Raw genomic sequence first — 18,904 nt, 5'->3', positions numbered from 1 at the left:
ATTTTTAATATACACAAGAGACATCGTCAGTTTGTGATTTATATTTTATTATTTAAATTTGTCCTTTATACAGTACTAGCTGTAGCCCCCAGTGTTGCCCCAGATAGGACATATTTACTTTAAGAGTATTACAGATAATGTAAGCGTCGCAGTTGAAAACATACTACCTCACACATAAGCTGCCTTATACTAAGAATTATAATGGCAGATTGATACTCCAGTCACAGTCAAAGCTGCAGTCATCTGAGATGATCTACCGGTGATTGTTGCTACCGATGATTGTTGCTCTGGATCTGACTGGAGTATCACAGATGATATTATCGTGGGAACTAAGAAAATATCTCATATTACCTCAGATATTATTTTACATATTACCTCAGATACAACTTTATACATTGATACTTCAGTCAAAGCCAGAGCTGCAGTCAGACAGATGATTGCTGCAACAGATGTGACTGAAGTTTATAATGGAATGATAGGACTGACAATTTAAAACTTATTACCTCTTACATAAGCTGCTTTATACTAAGAATGATAACTGCAGATTGATACTCCAGTCACAACCAAAGCTGTAGGCATCTGTGATGATCTGGCTGTGGATGTGACTGAAGTATCACAGATGATAAGAGCATCATGATTAAGAACATATCTTATATTACCTCACATATTACCTCACTTATGACCTTATATTACTTCATATCACCTCACATATTACTCCACATATTGCCTCACATTTTACCTCACATATTACTTCACAAATTACCTCAGATATTACCTCACATATTACCTCATGTCACTTAACTTATGACCTTGAATATTATTTAATATAATTCCACACATATTACCTGTCAAGGGTGTCCCTGTGATCCACATCTTGGATCGCAGGCACACCCGTACCCCTCTCCATGGTGCCTCGTCCCCTGGCCCGCACTAACCTCTCTGAACTCCTGCTTCCATCCTGGCTAGGCCTCGCGCATCCCCGCTCCCTAGGACATGCGCACCGGCACTCGCAGATTTATAGGACCAGTGCAAATTCCGGTCGGTGTCTGAGAAACCTGCATGAGCCTCCTCAGCTGAAATGGCGCTGCTGAACCTATGCCAAGGGGACTCGTCCGTAGGAGAGTATGCTGTAAAGTTCCGTACCCTGGCTTCCGAGCTCTCCTGAAATGATTCGGCCCTGTATGCAACATTTAAAAAGTAAAAAATCAAGGATGCATTGGCTGCTCATGACCTGAGTGGTCTCATCACCCTGGCCACTCGGATTGGCATGCGGTTCATGGAGCGTGTCGAGGACTTACGTCACAAGCTTCCCCAAGTCTCTCCTCAACGTCTACCTCGCCTGGCTCCAGCCTTCCAAAAGCTGCTCCAGCCCCCGGCCTTACAGTCTACTGAAGAGCATATGCAGGTGGACAGAACCAGACTATCCTCCCAGGAACACTCCAGTCGACGTCAGGAGAATCTATGCCTGTACTGTGCCAGCACAAAACATTTCATTGGGGCTTGTCCTGTTGATCCCCAGCGTCTGGGAAATGCCAGCACAGTGTCAAGTGTTGAAGAAATCCTTTGTTCTGTACCTTCATCCCTTCAAGATACACTTCTATAAAGCCATGAATTTTTCTGTTTGTATACTCTGCCTTTGAGTAAACATCATGACAACATGTTTTGTTCTTCCCCATCTTCCCACATGTCAGTGGCATGAAATACCATTGACAATGGTAATATTGGCTCTTTATAAACACATTGGGGCACATGTATCATAGTTTCATCTAGGCAAATTGTCTTTTTTTGGCGACTTTTCTCGTTTTAACACCTTTTTTTTGCATCTTTTTAGGCACATATCTGCACATGGTCCAGGGCAGGTGCAAAGGAAGTTTTTTTTTTTCATGGACCCGATTTTAACATGTAAATTGGAATTATTTAACATGCTTTAAATGTTTAACATTTTGCACAAATTTTTACATTTTTTTTTTTATTAGTTACTTCTAAGGGTGAGGTCACACGTAGCGGTTTAATTGCGTTTTTAATGCATTTTGAAACTAATTACAATAGCTTAGGATAGGTGATTTGCCTTATTTCATTACTATTAACATTTGTGTTTACAAAGCGCAATATAAATGTCGCGTTAATGCATGTGCTAACATTGCGTTTACTATGCGTTTTGTAAATTCGAATGTTAAAAATAATAAAATAAGGCAAATCACCTCTCCACAGCTGTTGTAATTAGTTTCAAAATGCATTAAAAACGAAACATGTTAAATCCCAACTTAACAGTAGTGTCCACTCCTACATATAACCCCTCACGTGGCACGTGGATTTGAGACATTTACAACAAAAAGTCTCAAAAAGAAGCCAAAATTTTCGCCTGCCAGGATAGGAAAAACTGAACATGTATCACAAGTAAAAAGACAGGATCACACATAAGGTGCAAAAAAGAGCCGCCAAAAGTCTCTAAAATTCACCTCAGAGAGACCAAACTACAATACATGTGCCCCATAGTCTCACCGCTTCCTGACCGTGCACAGAAAAATACCTGTCCTATATTTTCTGTCGTATTGTGCTTGCCAAATACCCTTCTATGCAGAGAAGAAGGGTGAGCTCTGCTCACCCATCCTCCCTCCCGCGTGCAGCTGTATGGTCACCCAAGCTATGGCCCTGGCGAGCTTATGTTTGTGTGCAAGAGGCCTAAAGGTCTTCTAGTATCCTACATTTCCTGCAGAGAGACAGTTGCAATCTAGACTATGAAAGGAGAGAAGGTTGTGCAGAAAGAGAAGGAGTTTAGCAGAGCCTAAGATAGATGTAGAGTGTGACCAAGAAGCAGGGGAAAATTACAAGCTTCCTTTACCATCATCCATTCTGCATACGATCTTGGCATGTCTGAGCACTATTTTGTGCTACACATCATGTTTACAATCTGTGGTTTGATATATCATATAAAATATTTGGTTCTCAGAGGGTCTCACAATTAGGTAAATTCAGGAGAAACTATAGATAGGTGAGGGTGCCAGCAGTGTTATCATCTTTTTTCTGATACTTATAATATATTTATATACAAAAACACACTGAATATGCTATATTCTATTCTATACTATAATCACTTTATCTCAATCTGCTATACATTTGAAGGGGTTGTCCGATTGTTAACAAAATAGAAATAGCTGACCCAGGTTTGGCAACAAAGATTCACACAACACACAAGTTGTACCAGATATCGTCAACTTGGGGGTTTTATTTTGAATTTGTACATGAATAAAAGTTGTATTTTAATCCCTAAATGCGACTTCAGTGAATAATCCCCCCATCCCCCCACAATATATATGATCTCCATGGTACAATTATAATGAGGCCAATGTTAACATAAAGTGATATTTATATAGAAGCAGAAATAAACAATGGTGCCGTATTGGAAGGTAAAATATACTTCAGGGATTAATCTGGTATTGAAAATCCCCTGAAGCAGCTGGTTCAGTATCCAGAGATTATAAATAACATAATACTTTATACAGAGGAGACTAGACACAGCTCATTATCCAATTGTTGTTTATTTGCAGCTTTTATCCATTGTAATAATTAGATGGGTGATGTTACCTATAAATGTACCAAAAATGCATCAAATACACAGTTCAAAAATTCTATTGTAATTTATTATTAGTGGTGCAAAACATAGACATGTGTGTTTTTTCAAACATGTTTTTCACGCCTTTTTTAGTGTGTATTTTAATATATTTTTAAAGCATAATAATATTTATAATAATAATATGAGCATTAGGCCTCATACACACAGCCATTTTTTTAGGCTCTGCGGCCCCATTACTTTCATGCATTGAACTGTGAGCGAGGCGACTAACAGTGCCGCAGATAATAGGTCTGATTGCTTTTGGTCCCTTTAAAAATAGGGAGGCACAAGTTAAGGAGCTGAAACTCCAAAAACCTTTATCCAATATAAGGATTTGTGTGCTTTTAAAATCATGTTTTTCATGCCTTTTTCAATATGTATTTGAATGTATCTAATATATAAAGCTGGATGTATTTGTGTGTGTATGTATGTGTCTATGTCCGTCAAAGGAATCTGTACCGTCACGTTTACAATCACCAAATTTTGCACAGTTATTACCTATGATTCAGGGAACGTCTTGGACCAGGTTTTGAGCTGAAATTTTTACCCCACTGTTTCCAAAACCCACTTATTAACCACCATATACAGAGCCATTGTCTGCTGCTGCTGTGCTGTCACGGCTGCTGCTGAGCCGTGATTGGTTGCTGTTCTGCCACAGGTCATTCATATGAGCTCTGAGCTTTGATTGGATACTACAGGCAATGAGTAGACGCCAACTTATGTGTGAGGTAACTAACCAAAGGAAAGCTAAGGAGCAGCACCGTGTAAAAAAGAAAAAGTTGGGTGCAGGTCTTCAGAAGAGGGTCCCCCAGATCCAGTATAAATTAGCAATGAAGCAGCACTCCGTTAGATAAAGTGAAGTGAATTTATTCCACCTTAATGATGCGACGTTTCGTCTTTTCAATCAAGACAATCAGAATGTTTTGATTGAAAAGACGAAACGTTGTATCATTAAGGTGGAATAAATTCACTTCACTTTCTCTAACGGTGTGCTGCTTCATTGCTAATTTATATATGTGTGAGGTAAGATGTATAGGGATGCAGAGATAGGGGGAGATTTATCGGAAATGTCTGAGGTAAAACTGTTCCAGGTGCCCATGGAAACCATCAGCTGTAATTTTATAAACAGCAGTGCAAAAATGAAACTTGAGCTCTGAGACAGACAGTCACTGAAAAAGACTGCTGGCAACAGACAGACAGTCACTGAAAGAGACTGCCGGCCACACAGACGACAGAGACAGCCTGGGACAGTCTATAGATACATATAAAATATTTTTTGTTAACCCATTCTATTTTGTTGTAGCTAAGAGCAGTTATTTACTATCCCGGGCAACGGGATAGTAATATTAATATAGGTGTTAGACCTTATGCACACGGCCATTGTTCATGCTCTGTGGCCCCATTACTTTCTATTGGCTAATGTCCACCACTGGTGCATGCATGGTGCCATGAGTGTGCCGGCTGGCTGTGCCACAAAATTTGGTCACTAGACTGGTATTGGGGTGCCCCTGAGGCAGGGGCGCACTTGCCATGAGGCGGTGCGCCTCCTGCTCGACGAGGGTGCGGCATATATATTCATAGTGGCTTAAAAGAAAAATCTGCATTCTTTCCCAATCTGTCTAATAACGATTGTATAAAGTCTTTCAAAAGGATCGTAACAGAAGAATTAGAGCGAATTCCGATAGGGAGTTCCAATCCAAATTTATCTAAATAACGTAATGCTTTAAAAGATCTCCAAAAAGATACAAAGATCAGTAGTAATAAAAATAGTCATTATGGACTAGAGATGAGCGAGCACTAAAATGCTTGAGTGCTCGTTACTCGGGTCGAACTTTTCGCGATGCTCGAGTGCTCATATCGGATAACGAACCCGATTAAAGTATTTTTCACTGAAAGAACACTAAAGAAGAACACATTGCAGATGTTTGCAGATGTTTTCACTGAAAGAACACATTGAAAGAACACAGTGAAGAACACATTGCAGATGTTCCGAACATCTTCTAACTTATCGGAAGACACGCGTGCCGAACGGTATTCTTCACAATAGTATGTGAAGAACAATATGTGTGAAGAACACATTGCAGATGTTTCCATACATCTGCAGCATCCGCTCCTGCATGCCTGATCCAGCCTCCGCTCCGTGATGCCCGCTCCGTTTCACTCCAGTCCCAGCTCCGTTCCTCCACCGTTCGGCGCTCGTGTCTTCAGCTAAGTTAGCAGATGTTCGGAACATCTGCAATGTGTTCTTCACTGTGTTCTTTCACTGTGTTCTTCACTTAAATGATCCTGTGTTCACTGAGTTCACTGTTTTAATAGTAGTCTTCACTGTTCTTCACTGTCTTTTCTTAATTAAATGCTTGATCTCGAGCAGGGGAAATACTTGTCCGAGCAACGAGCCGTTCCGAGTATGCTAATACTCGACCGAGCAACAAGCTCGGACGAGTATACTCGCTTATCTCTAATAAGGACTATTATTTAGGGGAAATGAATAGGATTTTATCATATCAGACTACTTATTTAAAATTAAGAGGCAATCCAGTTGAAAAATATAGGAAAGAATTATTCACCATTCTGAACGAAGCAAAGAAAAAAGGGATAATTAATAATAAGGAATTTGATTATCTCTATATCAAGTTCCCCAAAACACCTACAATATACTTTCTACCCAAACTACATAAGAATAAGACATCCCCTCCGGGACATCCAATAGTGGCGGTATTGATTCAATATCCAGTCGAATATCTCAATACATTGATAAATTCTTACAACTGTTTGTGTGCAGTACACCAGCTTATCTAAAAGATTCAGGATCCCTGTTACAAATCATCAAGGGGTTAAAAGTGGATACGGATACTATACTTTGTACTTGCGATGTGACTTCGCTTTATACATGTATTCCACATCAACAAGGTATAGCAGCCATTAAGGACACTTTGGAGAGAGGCGAAAACATTACTGCTGAACAGAAAGATTTTATTCTTGAGTTAATTAAGTTTCGATTGGAGTAAAATTATTTCTGGTTCGATGGGTCATTTTTTCTTCAGCAATTCGGGATGGTGATGGGGGCGACATTTGCCCCCTGTTATGCCAATTTGTATATGGCCTTTTGGGAAAATAAATATATTTTTCATAATAACCCTTTTAAAGGTTATTTAAAAATGTATAAAAGATATATAGACGATGTGGTCTTCTTATGGCAAGGTACTCAGGAATTACTAGATAATTTCATCATATTTTTGAATGAAAATGATTTTAACTTGTCATTTACTTCCAATTATAGCAAAACAAGTATCTGCTTCCTTGACTTGGAATTAATTAAAGAGAATAACAATATATGTACTAGAACCCATTTCAAGGAAACAGATCGTAATAGCTTTATTGAACATGGGAGCTGTCATTATGCTCCATGGCTAAAGAATATGCCCAAAGGGCAATTTAAACGTATTAAATGTAATTGCACTAAGGAGGAAGATTATAATAAACAATGCATACTCCTAAGAGATATATTCTTGGAAAGAAATTACAAAAGGGAAGATATTAATAGAGCCATAGTAGAACTTCAGGAGGAAAGTTCAATTAAAGAAACAAATACAATATCACAAAATAAGAATATGGCAATGGAGGATAGGAATAAATCACTCACTATCCCTTTCATTACGGACTACACAGAAGACTCCCATCACATTCGGCGTATCATTATACAGAATTGGCATATTTTGAAATACGACCCTGTGATAGGACACTCACTGGCAGGACCCAAGTTTATCCATCGAAGGTCCAAAAACATTAGGGACCATATAGTACACAGAAGTATCAATAGTCAATTTTCTAATAAAGACACATTACATACTGTTTTCTTTTTTTTTTAGATGTACCCATTGTAAAGCATGTAGGAATATTGGTAGAATGAACACTGGAGGTATCCACAACTTTTCTTCATCAGACAATTCCTTGTCATATGATATTAAACACTTTTCCACCTGTGACACTGATCAAGTCATTTATATGATAATTTGTCCTTGTGGATTGAAATATATAGGAAGAACAATAAGAAAATTGAAAACACGGGTGAATGAACATTTTAGAAATATAAGGAAAGGGAAGCTGGACCACCCAGCTGCTCACTATGCACAACATCCCCAAAAAAACCCTAGAGGTACCACATTTTTTTCGTTTAGAACGAGTCTCCTCACATTGGAGAGGTGAGGATTTAATCAAAAAAAATAGGGAGTCCTTTTGGATTTTTCATTTAAAAACTTTGACCCCACTTGGATTAAATGCCGATTTTGAATTTTAATAGTTTTTTATAAAAAACTTGTATCTCATTCAGCAGAAATTTTATCAAAAGCACTTTCACTGGGATACAAAGAGCATCTTGACTTCATAACTTAAAAAAAAACTATATAATAAAGTTTTAAAAATTGTTTAAATGTATATATTAGAATGATTGTACAGATTGTTTTTGTAAAAAATGAGTAACATAAACCTAACGCCCATGTATCGATTTTTGTATAAATAACACGTACTTCCACGCGCCGGTAAGCCCCGGAAGAAGCCATTCAAGGCGGAACTCAAAGTCGGGCACACTTTACCGAGCGTGTTTTTTCTAGGCCTTTTTAATCTTTACTCTTGTGAGTATTCTTAATCAAGAAGATTTTAAAAGATTTCCTGACCTACTGCACTATTGTGTACTTTTCTTCCAATCCCCGAGCGACAAATAGGAGAGGAAAGAAGCAGAGCGGAACTGTTGTGGAGGAGATCGAGTTTCCCGGCCGCAAGAACTTGTAGTAACACAGGAACTATCCATTACCGCTGGGATCTCAGGAGAGACGGGATATCGTAAGAGGATATAATGGTATTTTAAATACCGGAGGCACAGGACGTTATGTCAAAGACAAGGACTATCTTTATATTTGTGAGTACCTTGATTGTATATTGAAGAGGTACCGTATGTCTGTTCATATTGTTCATATTGTTCATATTAGGAGAACATAGAGGCAGAGGAATAACTGTATTTATATTGTTTTCAGGGTGTGGCACCATCTGGCAATGAACTCCCGCCTGCCAGACCGTGTTGCAGCCCTCCATCCGGCACCATGCTCCCCGACCCCTCTGCCGCGGCATCGAATTCACGCTCGCCGGACATTATCATGTAGCAGCCCTCCGTCGAGCACCATGCTCCCCGCTGACACCGTGCTTCCGGCCCACTAGTGCTCCGTCCAGCACTGTGCTCCCACACCCCGCATACCTCTGCTCCCGTCCCCCACATCCCGCATACCTCTGCTCCCGCCCCCCACACCCAGCATACCTCCGCTCAACCCCCCTTTCACTCCCGTATCCCGGTAAAGGCTCCTCCCGCCGCCCCCAGCTCCAACCCTTGCTCCCGGATTTGACCCCCCCCGCGCGGTCCCGGCTCGCCCCCCCCCCCCCCAAAGACCTTGCTCCCTGCCTGAAACTGCCCCATAAAAGAAAGGTAAAGGTATTTTATCTTTATATATGTATATGCCTGTGTGTGTATATATATGTATATGCATGTGTATGTATGCATATGCGTGTGTGTGTATATATGTATATGCGTGTGTGTGTATATATGTATGTGCGTTTGTGTATATATGTATTTGCATGTGTGTGTATATATGTATATGCGTGTGTGTGTATATATATGTATATGCTTGTGTATTTATGTATATGCGTGTGTGTATATATGTATATATGTGTATGCTTGTGTGTGTATATGTGTATATCTGTGTGTATATATGTATATGCTTGTGTGCATATATATATGTATATGCTTGTGTATATATGTATATGTGTGTGTTTGTATATATGTATATGTATATATATATATATATATATATGTATACAGGCAGTCCCCGGGTTACATACAAGATAGGGTCTGTAGGTATGTTCTTAAGTTGAGTTTGTATGCAAGTCGGAACTGTATATTTTATCATTGTAGCTCCAGACAGAACTTTTTTGGTCTCTGTGACAATTGGATTTTAAAAATGTTGGGTTGTCATAAGAATCAGGATTAACAATAAAACTTCATTACAGACGCCTATGATAACTGTTACAGCTGATTATTGTAGCCTAGGACTAAAGGACAATAAATTACCAATATCCAGAGGTCCGTTTGTAACTAGGGGTCGTATGTACGTCGAGTGTTCTTAAGTAGGGGACCGCCTGTATATATATATATATATATATATATATATATATATATATATGTGTGTGTATATTTCTGGTTGATGCCACCAAGCTGGGCTATGAAAGAAGCATGATGAAGAACTTTCACAGCTGCTTGACAACATAATGATTGCGGTTTATCTGGCCAATTTCTGATGACAGGTTCCTTTTAACCATCTGCAGCACAAACCAAGTTGACATGAGACAGACAGGTGTGGTGGAAATCAATTAAGATAGCCTGGAGTGAAAAAGGAGCCAAAGCATTTACCAATGCTGTACTAAAGAGACCCAACCAAGTTAAAACAGTGATGTCTATGGTTGGGAATCTGTTCCTTCTGGAATATATATACTTAAGGACACCCGACTTACAGACAACCCATAGTTACAGACAGACCCCTCTGACCTCTGGTGAAGCTCTCTGGATGTTACTATAGTCCCAGACTGCAATGATCAGCTGTAAGGTGTCTGTAATGATGTTTTATGGATAATCCTTGGTCCCATTACAGCAAAAAATGTTTAAACTCCAATTGTCAGTGGGGCAAAAAATTTTTTGTCTGGATCTACAATTATAAAATATACAGTTTCGACTTACATACAAATTCAACTTAAGAACAACCCTCCGGACCCTATGTTGTATGTAACCCGGGGACTGCCTGGTACTGGTTTGGCTTCCACATTCTGTTATTAGACTTCATGCAGGTCATGCTATGTGTTAAGGGGGCTGCCTTTCAAGGTAACAAAAGAAGGCATTGTTTTCCATTTTACATTTCTGAAAATGTATTTGCTTATTTCCCAGAATTCCCTAGTGAACCATCAATGGCTGTAAGTCTCCACACGCCTATAAGGCAGCCCTAATTGGCAAACTCTCCATAGGAAGAACTCTTACTTCCTGACCTTGGAGTGAAATAGAGCAGTGTAGAGACTAGTGCAAGACAAAATGCAAAGTAAGTACAAAATAACAGTCATCTTCTTCCGTACTTAATAGGCAAAGGATGGCGCTAAACTCTGAAATGGTAAAGATGTTACAGGTAGCTCGTGTTTAGCTCTATAAAATATTGTAAAAGAATACATATGCAAATATTCAGTTGTCTAAATTAATTTGGACTAGAATAATTGTTTTAATTAGTTGCCCAGAGATTTGCACCCTGGTGTTTTTAACCTATGAGATTAATTACAAAAATTAACAGAACTATCTATATGTCTCTTGACTGTCTATAAAAATATTTCACTGCTGATTATTGCTAAGAAAAAATAAAGCTTATGCATACAGACTATCCTGAGTCTGTAATCACTGTACACTAGGACAGGATGCAGTTCAATATACTGTATGTGGCCTTGGATTAGACAGTGAAAGATGGTTTTTAGTAAACGTCTCTTGTCATGCCAAATTTACCATTTGATGCCACACTTTGCCTGTTGTGATTCATTTTAATTCTCTAAATCCAGGAGATTTTATGTCTCCCATTTTTCATATGACACCTATAGATCTTATAGTTCTAGATGTACATTATCATTATTCACACAAACCATAATGGAGCACACAATATAATTACTATATCACAGATACATCCACAAAAGAAAATCAAATGACATATGAGAATGTTTGTGCAGTGTAAGAGGATATCAGAGAAGCCAAATAAACTTACAAAAGACGGAGAATATACAAACGCCAAGCAAATGTTGCCCAGGAGCCTGGTCCGGCAAGGTGATAAAGTCCTGGAGACTTGGAGGTCACCGCATCAAATGAGCAGAAGAGAAATAACGGACTGAACTTTCATAACTTTCAGAATCAGGAGAGTTTTGTTTAGTGGCTTCACTTAAGGGATTATATGATCTGGAAACCATATGAGTACATTCTCAATTCATCATACATTCCAATCATGCAAGATTCTAGAATGATTCAATCGGTGAACACCTGCATATAAATTTTCATTGAGGAACTATTTTCCAAAAAAGTTGACCCCGTCAAGTTCCCTTAATATCTCATAAAGGTTTATAATCATGTTTTTAGATGTCATTGTTAGAAACAACCATACAATGACAGGATTTATACTTGTGGGATTTTCGGAGGTTCCAGAGCTCCGGTATATCCTATTTGTGGTCTTTCTCTGTATCTTTAAAATTTCTCTTGCAGCTCATATGTTCCTCATTTTTTTGTACAGATTCAGTCCAAATCTTCAAACCCCTATGTACTTTTTTCTAGCTAATTTTTCACTTATGGAAATTTGTTATATTTTAACCATAGACCCTAAAATGTTACAAGTTCTTCTGTCTCAACAAAAAACTATATCTTTTTATGGCTGCGCCACACAAATGTTTATGTTCCTCTTATTTGCTGGTTCTGAGTGCTTCATGCTAGCGGCAATGGGGTATGACCGCTATAACGCCATATGTAACCCCTTGTTGTATAATATTCTAATGGATAAAGTCATGTGCACACAACTCATATGTGGTTCATGGTTCATAGGGGCAATTGTTGCCATAGTACAGACCATACTGATGTTTTCTCTTCCATTCTGTAGGTCACATATAATCAACCATTTTTACTGTGATGTTCCTCCTGTTCTGGCACTAGCGTGTGCTGACACCCACATTCATGAGATTACAACAATGTTTTTTACATTGGCTGTTATTGTAGGCTCCTTTATATTAACGGTTATTTCTTATTCCCTTATAATATGGACAATTTTTAAAACACATTCAGCATCAGTTAGGAAGAAAGCTTTCTCTACCTGCACCTCTCACATCTTAGTGGTGACCATGTTTTATGGATCTGGCAGTGTTATGTATCTGAGGCCCAAGTCCAGTTATGGTATGGGTGAGGACAAGTTTATATCACTCATGTATACGGTTATTGCACCATTGTTAAATCCCTTTATATACAGTTTAAGAAATAATGATGTGATATCTGCTGTCAGAAGGTGTAAAAATGCTCTGTGATTCTAAATATTTTTTTTAGTTTTTGTCCTGATAATTGCAGACATCATTGATAACTGTTATAGCTGATCATTGCAGCCTAGGGCTAAAGCACAGTAAATTACCAACATCCAGAAGTCTGTTTGTAACTAGGGGTCGTCTGTAAGTTGGGTGTTCTTATATAGGGGACTGCCTGTATATATTTCTCTGTTGATAGACAATGTTAACAATGCAGATCAGTAGTTAGTAATTGACTGTTCTGTGTGTTTATGGTGAGAATCTCAGGAGCATAAAATTCTTATAGATGGAAGGGTGATAGCGAGATTACAGGGCTAATTGTAGAAGAGTGCCACTTGTTACTCACACACACAGTACATGCTTTCATACCTGTGATATTGTAACACTGTTAGTAGATTGAACTCATTCAGATGTTGAGGTAATCAGATTCACTTGGGTAGGTGTTTGTAGTTAGTTACTATTATCTCTCTGTTATCCCCTGGTAGCACTATCTTCACTAAAAACAAACTCCATCACAAGCTGGAGTACATAGCTATCTCTCTTGTCTTTCTGTTATCAGCCTCAATGCAATGTGTTATTAGCCAATGCTGCAATGGGTTATGCCTCTGGTCGAGTTCCCCATCACAGGTTTATCCTCAGCCGCTATGTCTGGCCATGTTGCAGCTCCCTTAGGGTGCTGGCAGCGGCTTTCTCTATTTCTTAAAGGAGCAGGATGTTTCCCAGCTAGGCTTGTCTTTGTGGGAATAACCCCTTAAGGTTGTAAAAAGAGGAGGTCTTTTTGGAAAGAACCCTGTACTGCCCTTTCAGGTATTTGTACATTTTAATGAGATCTCCCCTCAGCCAACATTTTTCTCAGCAAAATAACCCCAAATTTGTAATTTGTGCTTGCATTCTAGTCCTAACATTCTAATAATAATCTTGGTTGCTCTCATAATTTTATTTGCTTTATCAGCATCTGCCTGGTTCTCATTACTAAAATTAAGTTTATCATTAACCAATACCCCAAGTCTTTTTCTGCTGTAGTTCTACCAAGGAATTGACTGTTTAGGACATAATTGTGCTGCAATTGTGTTTCCATTGTCCAAGTGCATAACATTTACCTATATTAAACTTCATTAGCCATTTCTAAGCACAATCCTCCAACTTTCATGTTATACTATCTTTCTCTGTATTAATTAGTTTCAGGGCTTAATATCATCTGTACATATTGAAACTTGTAAACCTTCAGGTCATTAAAAAAATATTATAAAGAAGGGGGTTCACAACCGACCCCTGTGGCACTCCACTGGTAACTTTAACTTCATCTGAAAATGTGCCTTTAATGATGATCCTCTGCTTTCTATCACTGTTTTCTACCAATTGCTAACCTAAATACACGTAGATTCCACCTAGTTCCAGCAGTCTTATTTTATGCATCACCCTTTTATCCGGCACTGTATAAAATATCTTGCAAAATTCCAGATATACAACATCCACAGCCTTCCCCATGTCCAGTGTAGAATTACCTTCTCATTGAAGCCAATCAGATTATTTTGACATACTGACCATACTAATTCACCGCACAGTTTTCTTCTTGTTTCTTCTACTTCTTCTATTCTTCCTCCCATACGGTATTTGCTTTTCATAGGATCTTGTTAGAATATTTTTGAAAATGTCCCATTTTTTGGGGTACTTTTGGCGCGTTCTCTGTGGAGGATTTGGGTCTTCCGGCGATTCACTAAGGTAGTGCGCCCGGTGTCCACCAGGTGTCGCTGCTGCGCTGAAGTCCGTCGGAGTTCACTGGAGTTCACCGTTCTACCCTGGGTGCAGGTAAGCGCGTGTCAAGTGACACTTTTTTTTTTTTTAAATACGCCGTTTTTTCCGAATCCGTCGGGTTTTCTTACGGCCACACACCCCCATTTCCGTCACGTGCATGCCGGCGCCGATGCGCCACAATCCGATCTTGTGCGCCAAAAGCCAAGGGCAATTCAGGGAAAATCGGCGCAAAACGGTAATATTCGGGTAACCCGACGGAAAAACGCGATTTGGGCCCTTTGTAAATGACCCCCATTGTCTTAGTTTATGCCATTAAGTTCCTCCCTGGGCTGCTGAAAATTTTACCTCCTGAAGTCTAGCGTGTTGGTTGCCCCTCTACTAACCATCTTAGTAAAAGATATTTCCAAATGAATGATGCTGTGGTGACTATTACCCTGGAAACCCTCAACCTGTTCTTTTGATATCCTGATAGGGCTGTTGGTTAAGGTAAGATCTAGGAGTGCCTCCCCCCTTGTTGGGTCCCAAACTAGTTGTGACAGGTGGTTGTCTTTTGTTATAGCCAAAAACCTACTGCAGGACCTGCAGGTTTGTGCCCCCTCCCCCCGTCTTCAGGGTAGTTGAAGTCCCCCCTATGGTAAGGTATAAAATGTCCTTTCTAGCATTCACTCCTTAATTAATAAAAGATTATAAGAGCAAAGGTATCACAACTTAATACACAGGTATCACAACTTAATAATAATATCATTAATGATTGTGTGTCCCAATTCATTCCCAGATAACAAATGTAAAGAAAAAAAAATAAAACAGGACATGTATCGAATTTTTTACTTGACTTTCTTTCTGTTTTGCAACTTCTTGTGGTACATTTCCACTTTTGCAACTTATTGTTTGCCTAAGACAGTCTCCTTTCAAAGTTTTCCATTATCAAGTTTTCTGCAGTGTTTCCAGATTTCCCGATTCCAGATGTAAAAGTAGCAACTTTTTAAAAAAGTCACAAATTTTGGCTCATATCCATGGCTACGTCCTACTAGTGCAGGAAATAGCTTAGAGTTTTTTGCGACTTTTCAGGCCTTTTTTGCAATTTATGTAGCAAATTAATTAGCAACATATAAAACAAAAGAAACAGGATTTTTCATTTCCAGATCACCATGTAACAGCAGATTTCAGCATTGATAGAGTCCTTGCTAGCACGGAATGAGAGTTGGGCCGTTCCAAGTTAAACAGATAGATGTTGTGAGAGTTATTCCAGGGCTGGACTTTGAGGAAAAAAGGGGTTTCAAATTTAAAAACTTTAATCCATAGCGTTAAAAATCCACGTTCACATGAATAAAAAGAAAAAAAATAATAATGGAGAATATCTGACTGGCAAAAAGTAAATGCTTATATTACTTTCTGCTCTTTCCACATATTGCTGTATAATACTTTATGATTAGTAATGATATCTCTGCACTATAACAGCATATGAGTGACCTAATGCAGTTATTCAGAGTGCCTTAAAAGGGGCAATTATTTCTGATTTCCACATGTCCCTAATCACAGCATCCTCCTCTGTATATCTTAATGCCCTAAAAAGGGCAAATAATATTTTTTGAGAATTCTCTGTGTATCTGGCTGACCCAATTATTAGCAGCAACCTCTCCCTAGTTCTGTCTCCTGTGTGAAATGGCCGAGTAACTTGTCCAGCCTGGCACATCACAGGCTTGCCTGCAGAGGACATGTCTGTGGTTGCAACAACCAATTAGTGCACATATATATGTGTGTGTGCACCGCCTGGTTGTTATGTATGTGCACTTCCTGGTATATACAAAAATTGTGCTGAAAAACCTCACCTTGGCTTATACATGAGTCAATAAAATAATAAACTTACATACTCACCTTCTGGTGCCCCGATGCTTGGCACAGTTCCCCTGATCCTCGACACGGCTCCTGGAGGCTCCTCTTCTGTCTCTCTGTGTTGTATTAGCCGGCAGAGATGCATCCATGCAATCTGCCGTCGGGTGGTATCGCTACTGACGACGTCATAGTATGCGCCGGCTGGCAGATCGCGTGGACGTGTCTCTGCCATCTGTAACGTTAGCAAGAAGAAAGAAGAGGATCCACAGGGACCGGAGTATCGGGGAGCTGTGCCAAGCATCGGGACCACCCGAAGGTAAGTATGTAAGTATGTTTTTTTTATGTGCTTGGCAAACTGCGGGCTGGCTAGCTACTAAAGGTGGCTGGCTGTATACTTAAGGGGGCTTGCTGGCCATATATTACTGGGGGCTGGCTGGCTATATACTACTGGGGGCTGGCTCGTTATATACTGGGAGGCTGTGACCAATGCATTTCCCACCCTCAGCTTATACACGAGTCAATAAGTTTTCACAGTTTTTGGTGGTAAAATTAGGGGTCTCGGCTTATACTCGGGTCGGCACTGTCTGGTTAATATATATTTGCACTGCCTGGTTGTTATATAATAACCAGGAAGTGCATGTGTCTATATAGATATGTGTGTGTGTGTGTATGTATATATATCTATCAACCAGAAAGTGCACACACATAACAACCAGGCAGTGCACATATATATATCAACCAGGAAGTGCACATACATCACAACCAGGGAGTGGAAATATATAATAACTAGAGATGAGCGAACATACTCGTCCGAGCTTGATGCTCGTTCGAGCATTAGCGTACTCGAAACTGCTCGTTGCTCGGACGAATACTTCGCCCGCTCAAGAAAATGGCATCTCCCGCCGTTTTGCTTTGTGGTGGCCAGAAACAGAGCCAATCACAAGCCAGGAGACTCTGCACTCCACCCAGCATGACGTGGTACCCTTACACATCGATAGCAGTGGTTGGCTGGCCAGATCAGGTGACCCTGGAATAGACTAGCCCCTGCCCGCGCTGCTCGCGTCATTCTCTGTCTGGATGCCGCTAGGGAGAGAGCTGCTGCTGGTCAGGGAAAGCGTAAGGGTGTTCTATTAGAATAGTGTTAGGCAGGAGTGATTCTACAAGAACCCACCAGCCCTTCTTAGGGCTACAATAACGTTTTATTTTCCTTTTTTTTTGGTTTGCTTGTGGCTGGGCTTGCTGCTATTAGTAGTGCTGCTTGTACCATATTGTGAGTAATTTGCAGGGAGACTTGTGTTTAGCTCTTAGTGACACACATATCCACCTCAAACACCGAAGTGGGACAATTTATTAGGGGTTTGATTTGAATTACGCCGAGTCTGCTGATTTTTTTTTTTTTAAGTTTATTTCTTTTTAGACCTCACAGTAATCTGCCAAAGCAGTGTGCTTTGAGTGTGGGCTAGAAAATAGCCATAGGAGAACCCCAACGGCTTATTTAGGCCTACAATAGCGTTATATTTTCCTTTTTTTTTTGGTTTGCTTGTGGCTGGGCTTGCTGGCATTAGTAGTGCAGCTAGTACCATATTGTGAGTAATTTGCAGGGAGACTTGTGTTTAGCTCTTAGTGACACACATATCCACCTCAAACACCGAAGTGGGACAATTTATTAGGGGTTTGATTTGAATTACGCCGAGTCTGCTGATTTATTTTTTTTTACATTTATTTCTTTTTAGACCTCACAGTAATCTGCCAAAGCAGTGTGCTTTGAGTGTGGGCTAGAAAATAGCCATAGGAGAACCCCAACGGCTTATTTAGGCCTACAATAGCGTTATATTTTCCTTTTTTTTTGGTTTGCTTGTGGCTGGGCTTGCTGGCATTAGTAGTGCAGCTAGTACCATATTGTGAGTAATTTGTAGGGAGACTTGTGTTTAGCTCTTAGTGACACACACATCCACCTCAAACACCGAAGTGGGACAATTTATTAGGGGTTTGATTTGAATTAGGCAGAGTCTGCTGATTTATTTTTTTTTACGTTTATTTCTTTTTATAACTTAAAGTTATCTGGCAAAGCAGTGTGCTTTGAGTGTAGGCTAGAAAATAGCCATAGGAGAACCCCAACGGCTTACTTTTGCCTACAATAGCGTTATATTTTCCTTTTTTTTCTTTGCTTGTGGCCTGGCTTGCTGGCATTACTAGTGCAGCTAGTACCATATTGTAAGGAATTTGCTGGGAAACTTGCGACCGTTGTGTTTAGCTCTTAGTGACACACATATCCACCTCAAACACCGAAGTGGGACCATAGCAATAGGATAGCATCGTTTTGTTTAAAAAAAAAACACAAAAAACATAAAAAAAAAAAAATTTGAAGTTTACACTTTAATTTTGAAAATGTTTAACCCGAGGGCTAGGGGTAGAGGACGAGGGCGTGGACGTGGGCGTCCAACTACTGCAGGGGTCAGAGGCCGTGGTCGGGGTGAGACACCACCTGCTGATGAGGGAGCAGGGGAACGCCGCAGAGCTACACTCCCTAGGTTCATCATGTCTCAAGTTACTGGGACTCGTGGTAGAGCACTGTTGAGGCCA

General features: G+C 39.8%; 1 protein-coding gene and 1 long non-coding RNA gene across 9 annotated transcripts in view; both read left to right on the top strand.

Moving 5' to 3' along the window:
- The window catches only part of LOC140135097 (uncharacterized), an 85,151-nt gene that overhangs the window by 51,228 nt on the left and 15,019 nt on the right, over window positions 1–18,904 (top strand). For 6 of the 8 annotated variants that reach the window (XR_011856466.1, XR_011856461.1, XR_011856467.1 and 3 more), the window contains exons 5-7: window positions 8,166–8,528; window positions 8,644–9,086; window positions 10,596–10,743. This is a non-coding gene — a long non-coding RNA (uncharacterized lncRNA). Of the gene's footprint in view, window positions 1–7,482; window positions 7,533–8,165; window positions 8,529–8,643; window positions 9,087–10,595; window positions 10,744–11,362; window positions 11,761–18,904 lie in introns of those variants that run through there. The other 2 variants (XR_011856456.1, XR_011856458.1) reach the window with 2 other exon arrangements.
- LOC140065217 (olfactory receptor 10AG1-like) lies at window positions 11,801–12,739 on the top strand. Its single transcript, XM_072112820.1, has one exon. It carries the CDS (start codon window positions 11,801–11,803, stop codon window positions 12,737–12,739), a length of 939 nt encoding a protein of 312 aa, XP_071968921.1.

The sequence above is a fragment of the Engystomops pustulosus genome, chromosome 6 (genome assembly GCF_040894005.1).
Source record: "Engystomops pustulosus chromosome 6, aEngPut4.maternal, whole genome shotgun sequence".
In the NCBI taxonomy this organism is placed as follows: domain Eukaryota; kingdom Metazoa; phylum Chordata; class Amphibia; order Anura; family Leptodactylidae; genus Engystomops; species Engystomops pustulosus.
The sequence above is the reverse complement of the archived record's forward strand: the minus strand, read 5'-3'. Positions and strand labels throughout refer to the sequence as shown.

Bases quoted from the DNA above. Each gene is read 5' to 3' on its own strand.
- LOC140065217 (XM_072112820.1), top strand. From the start codon at position 11,801: ATGTTTTTAGATGTCATTGTTAGAAACAACCATACAATGACAGGATTT.